Raw genomic sequence first — 9489 nt, forward strand, 5'->3', positions numbered from 1 at the left:
AAGAAAGAAAGAAAGAAAGAAAGAAAGAAAGAAAGAAAGAAAGAAAGTTAAGAAATGATAGCTGGACAAATTTTATTCCATTAAATTTATGGAATTACTATCATAACACAAGAAATGATAAAGAGTCAAAGAAACATGAAATCATCCATATGAACTGATGCATCATGAAGTAAGTAGAACCATAAGAATAATATAAATGGTAACTATGATAACTAGAGAAGCTAAGTGGCATAGTGGGTAGAACTGGAGTCAGGAAAACACATCTTCCTGAGTTCAAATATGGCCTCAGATACTTACTAGATGTGTGACCTTAAGTGTGTCATTTGACCCTGTTTGCCTCAGTTTCCTCAACTGTAAAATGATCTGGAGAAGAAAATGGCAAACCACTCGAGTATCTTTGCCAAGACAACCCGAAATAGGGTCACCAAGAGTTGGACATAACTGAAAAACAATTGAACTGAATGATAATACTTGAAACACACACACACACACACACACACACACACACACACACACACAAAGACCTCTGATAATGGACAAATATAATGACCAATCTAAGCCCCAGAGATCAGATACTCAAACACTGTTCCCCTTCCCACTCTTTTTCCAATAGAAAAGTAGGAGACTATGGCTATTTAATGTTTCATTCTCTGATATATGGTTACTGCGTTGTTCAATTTTTTTAAACTGTTTTTCTTTGTTACATGTTAGAGATTAGTGGGGGCATATATATTGGGGTATAGCTAAACTATTACAACAATAATAATGTTTATATATATTTTAACATTTGTAAAATATTTTTAAAAGTCTACTACCTAATTTGATCCTAAAAGAGCATTGTGAAGAAGGTATTCTTATGCTTCCCATTTATTAAGGAGAAATGTGCTACTGATTGGGAGGCTGACTGCTAAGCCCTCACATACCTACTATAGTAAACCAATGAAGTTTGTACCATATTGAATAATGATCAAGAAATCCAGTGACAAAATGTGATAAAATGTAGTGAGCAGCTTCTTCCATATTTGAACTAAAAACAAAACAAAACAAAACAAAACAAAACAAAACAAAACAAAAAGGCAGTAAGAATCTACGAACAATAGGTGATCTCCCAGACTGCCTAGCAAAGCTGGGACCAGCACCTCCTAGTGCAAATCGAGATAAGACAAGTAGTGTGTAAGTCTCTGTACAAGAGGGAAACAAAAGCAGAGACCTCCCCTAAGAAACTACCAAGGTAATTAGATAGCCCCAAGATGGAGAAGTTGGAGACCCAAAGGAGCAGCAGTGGGCAGCCACCAGCAACCAGAAAATAAAATTCTACTCCAGTGCTCAGACCTGCACAGCCTGAGGCCAGGAAAAGAAGAGGGAATTGGAAAAGAGAATTAGCATTTATACAGCACCTACTGTGCTATATACTACTTACTGTGCCAGGTACCATGTTAAACATTTTTACAAATATTTTCTCATTTAATCCTGACAACAACCATAAGAAGAAGGTGATATTGATATACCCATTTTAAAATTAAGAAAACTGAAGCACACAGAGGTGAAAGAAACCATATTTATATTCAGGTCTTCCTAACTCCAGGCTCAGAGTTCTATCCACAGGTACCCCAGCTGCCTTTAGGAGGTTGTGGGTCCCTAATATTCTATCCTCAGATGCATTTTCTTGGACTTCCTATCTATTCACAAACCCCTAGCTTCTTCTCTAAAGGAAGATTATCTCAATTTCAACTTCTCTTTGGTTGGTGCCCATGGCTTCATGGTCTAATACACTGTTTCCTATCCTTTTATGAGTTTCCTGACCTGTTTTTACTACTTTAAATAACATGACAGTCTATTGCTTCTTCTCACATGGGCAGCTAGGTGGCGAATAGAGCTCTAGGTCTGGAGGCAAGGAGATGTGATTTCAAATCTAACCCCAGACCCTTGTTAGCTGTGTGACCCTGGGCAAGTCACTTAACCTTTATTTGCTTCACTTTCTTCAACTGTAAAATTGTAATAACAGCACATATCCCATAGGTTTGTTATGAGAATCATGTAAGATTTTGCTGGTAAAGCACTTAACACAGGGCCTGGCATATAGTAGGCACCTTATAAACGCTTATCTTCCCTCCTCAATTTATTCTTTTTTTTTTCAATTTATTCTTTAGTCATGTACTCCACACATGTTTTCCTGGAGAATATCCCAGAAACTGACTGAGGACTTCTAGCTCTTCACTGTTACTTAGAAGAAAAGTGTTAATGTAATGGAATACTATTGTGTTATAAGAAATGATAAACAGGTGGACTACAGAAAAACCTGGAAAGACTTGTATGGACTGATGCTGAGTGAAGTGAGCAGAACCAGGAGAATGTTGCACACAGTAACAGCCACGTTGTGCAATGACTAACATTGATAGATTTAGCTCTGCTTAGCAGTGCAAGGATCTAAGACATTTCCAAAAGTCTCATGATGGAAAATGCTATCCACATCCAAAGAAAGAACTAAGGAGTTTGAATGCAGATTGAAGCATACTATTTGCTCTTTTTTTTTCTTCTGTTTTGTTTTGTTTCCCCTTTCTGATGGTTCCTCCTATTGGTTCTGATTCTTCCTTAGAACATCAACAATGTGAAAATATGTTTCATAGGAATGTATATATATGGCCTATATCAGATTGTGATCCGTCTTGGGGAGAGGGAGAAAAATTTAAAACTCAAAATCCTATGGCAGTGATTGTTGAGAAATCAAAATAAATTAATTTCAAAAAAAGAAGTAAAGTGCTAATGGAAAGGATATCAAGGATTGCAAATTACTCATCCATGTGGAAATATGTGATAATGGAGAAAGAAAAAAAAATTAGATGTTCTTAGGATCTAAATGGTTAGATATAAAAAAAGAATCAGAGATACCAAAGTGGTCTACAAAATTGTACATATTAGGACAAGTGTTTGTTTATTTGGATTCTTTTTAGTTGAGCTAAAAGATAACAGATGAAAGAATATAATAGGAAGGAATCAGAGAAGGCATGAGAGGAATTTAGAAATCACAGTGAAACTGGGTCATAGGCCAATAGCTTTGACATTGCTCATCAACAGTAACTGAGAGAGTTAAATAAGGTTTTTTCAAAAACTACCTTCAAATGAGTGTAAGGAAGAACCTATTCTAAATTCATTGTTTCATTCAAAAGGCTCCCAATATCTTCCCTGCCTGGGGCATTAGACCATACGTCAGGGTCCACAATATGGACATTCAGCTCAGAAAAATCAGTCTTATAGAATTAGAGTTAATTGCCATGGTGTCCAGGTGGCCAGGCCAATGTGGTGATTAGCCCCTTAAAAAATTGTACCACAAGAGGACTTCAGAAAGGGATGTCAGAAAAAGAGTGGGGTTATTATTCTTTTTTTTTATGGTGCCAATTTTAAATAGATTTTATTCTCCAGGACAAGAATTATATTTCCACTTGTTCACAGTACTGATAAAGTTCAATGTTGTTCACTTCTGTCCCTCTGCACACATTCAAGTATTCAGAATGCCCAGATGTACACAGTAGCTTGAATGTTACTTTTAAACTGCTACAGCCTTGGCTACAAATTTGAGTCCTTTACTTTTTGGAAAGCTGTGTGGAATACTCTTTCTTCTGGTGTGTTTAGTTGACCTCTTCAGTGATGGCTCCAGAAGAAGCACCTCCTCAAGAGGTTGCTCTAGCCCCTGGGAAACAGCCAGGCATGCCTCCTCACATGCCCCCTACACTCTGGTACAGCTTATTAATGATGAGGTTGCAGACCTTCTCCAATTCTTTCTGCTGATGCTGAAATTCTTCCTTCTCAGTAGCCTGGTTCTTACTCAGCCAGTTGATTATTTCATTACATTTGTCAAGGATCTTCTGTTTGTCTTCATCACCAATTTTTGCCTTGCAGTTTTTCATCCTCTATGGTCGCCTTCATGTTGAAAGCATAAGATTCAAGAGAATTTTTGGAAAATACTTTGTTTCTTTGCTTCTCATCCTCAGTCTTGTATTTCTCAGACTCCTGGACCATATGCTCAATGTCTTCTTTCCTCAGATGACCTTTATCATTGGTAATGGTGATGTTCTTCTCCTTGCCTGTGTTCTTATCCACAGCAGAAAAAATTGCAGATGCCATTGGCATCAAAGTCAAATGTTACTTCAATCTGAGGAACACCCCTGGATGCTGGGGGCAGGGGATTGCTGTGAGCTCAAACTTGCCAAGAAGGTTGTTATCCTTTGTCTTTGCTCTCTGACCTTCATAAACCTGAATGAGCGTGCCAGGTTGGTTGTCTGAATAGGTGGTAAAGGTCTGTGTATGCTTGGTGAGGGTGGGGTTATTATTCTTAGGAAGAGACCTCTCCTGGTATGATCACTATCTTTAACCTCTGAATATTCCCTAATGATCACTGAAAAGTGCAAATTAAAATGCTGGAGTTCCAATTCTGATTTATTTTGTGAGTAACATCTTTAACACCTTTTCCCGGATCTGCTTGGTCCTAACCCCATAGATGACAGGGTTAAGCATGGGTGGGACAACAACATAGAGATTGGCCAGAAGGATATGTATGTAACGAGGGACATTCCGGCCAAAGCGATGAGTCATGAAAGAGAACAAGGCTGGAGTATAAAAAGCCAGGATGACACAAACATGTGAGCCACAGGTACTCAGGGCCTTTAGCCTGGCATCCTGGGAGGGGAGGTGAAAGACAGCTTGGAGAATTTGTACATAGGATAGAGCTATAGCTACAATGTCCAACAGTAGAGTCCCAATAGCACATAGACCATAGACCATATTGACTCTGATGCTTGCACAAGCCAATCGAGCAATGCCCATGTGTTCACAATAGGTATGAGGAATGACATGATTTCCACAGAAAGGAAGTCGAAGGATCAGGAACACAAAGGGAATTACTGTGAAGAAAGACCTCACTACCACCACAATGCCCATCAAGGCCACCACCCTGCTGGTGAGGACAGTGCTGTAATGCAAAGGATTGCAGATTGCCACATAGCGATCATAGGCCATAGATGATAACACAGCTGATTCCATTCCAGTCAATAGATGGATAAAAAACATCTGTGTGAGACAGGCCCCAAAGCTGATCTCCCTCAATCTGAACCAAAAGATGCCCAGCATCTTGGGAATTGTAGTTGTGGATAGGCCTTGATCGATGGTGGCCAACATGACCAGAAAGTAGAACATGGGCTGGTGAAGTGTCTTCTCAGTCTGAATCACAAACAATATGGTGATGTTTCCCAAGAGAGCAATAAGATACACAATACAAAAAGGGAAGCCAATCCAGATGTGGAAATTTTCCAGTCCTGGAATTCCCAGTAATATGAAAAAGGGGGGATGGAACTGAGTATCATTGGAATGAGGCATCCTTTTTGTAGTTGCAGATGGCTATGGTCATTGCAGATGACTTTCAAACACTGGAAAGGATTCAAATGTTATCACTTCATACTTCTGCATTCCTAGAGAAGTACAGGAAAGTTTGTTTTTTTAATACCTCTAGAATAAAAAAACACTTGGAATCTGACAGGATATCAGAGATTAGTATTTCATTACACATTTGCTTGAACAGAAATCTGCTTTATAACTTACTTAACAAGTAGTCATGTAGCATCCAATTAAAGTCTCCAAGCAATCTAGAATTTACTGCCTCCCAAGTCAGACCATGCCCCTTTCTGATAGGCCTAATTCCTAGGCGATTGATATTTACATTGATCCAAATTATTCAAATATTGAACCTTTACCAATTCTGCCTAGTTCTGAGCTTTAGAAATTCTTCTTTTGTAGGACAGGCATCCAATAGTTGAAGACATTTATCATGTAATCTCCAAGTCTTTTTTCATTTTCCTCCAACCTAAATATCCTGTTTTTCCCACCTACCTAGGAAAGGCTTCAATTCTTGTCAATATTTCTTGAAAGCTCTCCAATGTTTCCATGTCAACACAATGCCAATATCCATTCTTACATGTGACACCTAAAATTACACACAATATTACAGATTGTGCTTCAGCACAGTAGAGCACAGGTACACTATCACTTCCCTCATGTTTAAATCAGTTTAAAATTGAATATTAGTTTTGATGTCTATTCCATAACATTGACTTTTAGTGAACTTGAATTCCACTAGAAAAAAATGAGAGCTTTTTTTTAATGAGTACCATTGTCTAGTCATATCCTCTCTTACCTATAGTTGTAGATTTTTTTTTAGCACTAACATGAAACTTTTCCACTTTTAAATATTTAATTTTATTATATAAGATTTGTCTCATCATTTTCTCATCTTGTATTCTTTTTGGAACTTGACAATCATTCAGTCTGCTAATTATCCTCTCAATTCTGAGTCATTATTTAATTATGCAAACCCACCCTACCATGACTTCACCTATTTCACTGATAAAATATATTGAACAGCATATGACCCAAGGAATTTACCAGAAACATTCAGAGACCCCCATTTAATTTAATAGTCAACAAATGTTATTAAGTCCTCATTAAGTTCAGTAGCCTATAACAGTATGAAAATAACAGTATAAGATCTGTTTTGCCACAATATCACACGGAAGGGACAGTAGTTTTGGGCAAGATGGAAGTGCTTCTTCAGCTTACCATTACTATTATCCTTCTAAATCATCAAACCACCAGTTTATCAGGGGAAGAGGACACAGGTGAGTGGGAAAATAGCACCTCACATGATGTCACACCCTTATAACATCCCAAACATTTCATCCATTAACATATGGAAAACAAGATAAATACTATAGCAGCTTCTGTGGTGTAATCATCTTTTTCCCAATAAATACCTCCCAAAATCAAAAGTCAGAGAGACCTGTAAATTTGGAAACCTCAGTAAAATCAACTCTCCAGCAGGTGGTAGGGAAATTCTGATCCCCAAGTCTCTATCTTCCATGTAGGAATGGCCAAAGCCAGCACACAGAAGCCTAAAGAAAAGAATGAGAGAAGTTTTACTCATAGTGCTCTATGCCTAGGCCACATCTTAAATATTGTGCCCAATTCTGGGCACCATATTTTAAAACATTATTTAAATTATACTGTATTGGGTAGCTAGGTGGCACAGTGGATAAAGTACCAGCCCTGAAGTCAGGGGGACCTGAGTTCAAATCCAGCCTCAGACCAAACACTTGACACTTACTAGCTGTGTGACCCTGGGCAAGTCACTTAACCCCAATTGCCTCACCAAAAAATAAAAATAAAAATAAAAATAAAGAAATTATACTGTACCTACAGGATGAAGAAAATAATTTCAAATGACTTGAAATAGTCAAAAATCTTAGTTTAAGAAAGTATTGATATTGGGCTTTATGAAGATAAGATTTAAGTGATGAATGTAGTTTTCAAGTATTTTATGGGCTATCACATAGAAAGTAAAATAACCACATTATCACAAAAAAGAGAACTAACAGAAATCATCCAAAGTTATAAAAAAATACATAAAACATTCAAAGATAATTTTACTTGCTGTAAACAAATACAAGTTCCTTACAATTTTCATGCTTTCAAATCCTCTTTCCCTGGTGCTAGTATGAAGTTCAAAAGTCATGACCATACTGTTATTTTTCTCTCTGTTGTGTCTCTATAGTTTCACCTTTTCCAGGAAGAAAAGATTGGGAATTGTGATATTCTTGTGAATTTCAAAAGGTTAGGAAAATGAGAAATCCAGGAGTTGGAATCCATTCCAGGATCTACCAGAAGCCAGACACTAAAGAACAGGGATCTATTCTGGTCTCAGCAGGAACAGGGGTTCCTCATCCTCATCCTCATCCATCCATTAATCATGCTGCATTTGGAAGTTTAATTGGAAGGATGAGCACTATGCAGAAACTGTATTAAATCTCATCTCAATCTCTCCAGTGTCCAAGATGATATAGGGGAAAGTGCTCAATCAAGAATTTGAGGAAACTATAACTTTGGCTCTTGCTAAATTTTCTTGGTAAATGTCACTTTGTAAAAGCTCATGATGGTAATTAATCTTAATTAGGTAAATGAAACTGGATCACTTATCACTAGTGCTTAGCAATAGAAAGTGCACTGGAATGGGGGCTTGATACAATAATATTAGTTAGACAGCCCCACCACTCAGGGTTACCCTAGAGATATCAAGAAAGTCAGAGACAAAAAGAAATAGAGGAGAAGAGGTAGAGGAAATAGGCATAAAAGATTTGGTAAAGAATTGGGAACAGTTTCTTCCTCAATTCTGAGAAATGACATTTCTCTGAGACACTTGACTCTGCAGATTAACTTTTTTCTATAACATTTTAGTCAATTACTCACAATGGAAAAGAGTGTTTAAGTTCTTTCTTTGGAAAAATTATATATATAATAAAAACTCAATGACAGAAAAGAACTTAACATTTGATCCAATATTTCACTCTGGGTGAAACAAAATGATGTAAAAGAATGGCTTCTGAATTTGGAGGTAGAACACTTGGGTTCAAATCCCAATTCCACTTCTTACTAACTGTGCGATCTTCAACAAGTCACTTTCCCTCACTGAAGTAAATTTTGCATGTAGAAAATGTAGGGGTTGAACTCAGTGACTTTCTAAGATCACTTCAAGCTCACAATCCATATATGAAATCATACAGCCTATGGAAATTACAGCATTCCTAACTCATCCTTCAGTCATAAAGGCAAAGCTCTATTAGGAAGATATTTTTCCTATACTGAGATTTTTTTAATCTGCTTTTCTGTAGTGTCCCCCTTTTCTGTTTTAGGTTTTCCCTTCTGGGTTTCACAGAGGATAAACATGTTTACCTGCTCCTGCTTTCACATTTTCCCTATAAATCATTTAACTAAAACCAAATTCAATGTCGTGATTAATTATTTTTATTCAGTGTTCAAGTAAACTTCTGGCCCCCTTACATTTACTGTCTGAAGAAAATCTTTCTTTCTTCCTTACCCCATTCACTACTCAGTCTGAACTACTTTCCTTCCCAAATTTTTCCATCCTTTCACCACATACACTCTTACCCTCCTTCTGGCAGTTTTAGAACTGTGTTCAGGCTAAAGAGATGAGAAAATGTAACTCCCAACCTTCTTTTCAGAGATGGGGGTCTATGAATGTGAAACCTTGCATATACTTAATCAGAATCAATGTGTTGATTAGTTTTGCTGAACTGGTTTTTTTTTTCCCTATTTTATTTTTATCTCTGTTAAAATGTAGCATTCACTGGGTAACAGGAGAGTAAGGGTATATTTAGAAATGAAGTAATGCAAGATCAAAAATCAATAATTTTTAAAGAAAAAAAAAGATAAAACTGCTAAGGTTAGAAAAAAATAAAACAGGATTCCATTGTTTGACTCACCAAGACTGATACCAAAAGGAAATCTTGCATCTGTCTTGATATCAATCTACTGACCTCTGAATAGGTGTGGGGACAGAGGCCTTTTATTGTAAAAAGCACTGAATAGCTTTAGCCTTAAAACTCCTGAACCCTCCCTTGGGTCTATCCTTTGGGAAAGGGAAAGAGC

The 9489-nt window shown here is 37.2% G+C and overlaps 1 protein-coding gene across 2 annotated transcripts; it reads right to left on the reverse strand.

Moving 5' to 3' along the window:
• Positions 1 to 3068: 3068 nt before the first annotated feature.
• Positions 3069 to 9020, reverse strand: LOC114032042 (olfactory receptor 52E4-like). 2 transcript variants are annotated; one of them, XM_027847247.1, is made up of 3 exons: positions 9012 to 9020; positions 4462 to 5346; positions 3069 to 3113 (listed from the first exon to the last, which is right to left on the reverse strand). In XM_027847247.1, the coding sequence occupies exons 2-3, from the start codon at positions 5188 to 5190 to the stop codon at positions 3069 to 3071; spliced, it is 774 nt and encodes a 257-aa protein (XP_027703048.1). In that variant the 5' UTR covers positions 5191 to 5346; positions 9012 to 9020. The 2 variants fall into 2 exon arrangements, with proteins under 2 accessions (XP_027703048.1, XP_027703047.1); XM_027847246.1 differs by lacking the exon at positions 9012 to 9020 and having other exon boundaries at positions 4462 to 5373.
• Between the last annotated feature and the right edge of the window lie 469 nt (positions 9021 to 9489).

The sequence above is a fragment of the Vombatus ursinus genome, unplaced genomic scaffold (assembly GCF_900497805.2).
Source record: "Vombatus ursinus unplaced genomic scaffold, bare-nosed wombat genome assembly UNPS02015397.1, whole genome shotgun sequence".
Taxonomy (NCBI): Eukaryota; Metazoa; Chordata; class Mammalia; order Diprotodontia; family Vombatidae; genus Vombatus; species Vombatus ursinus.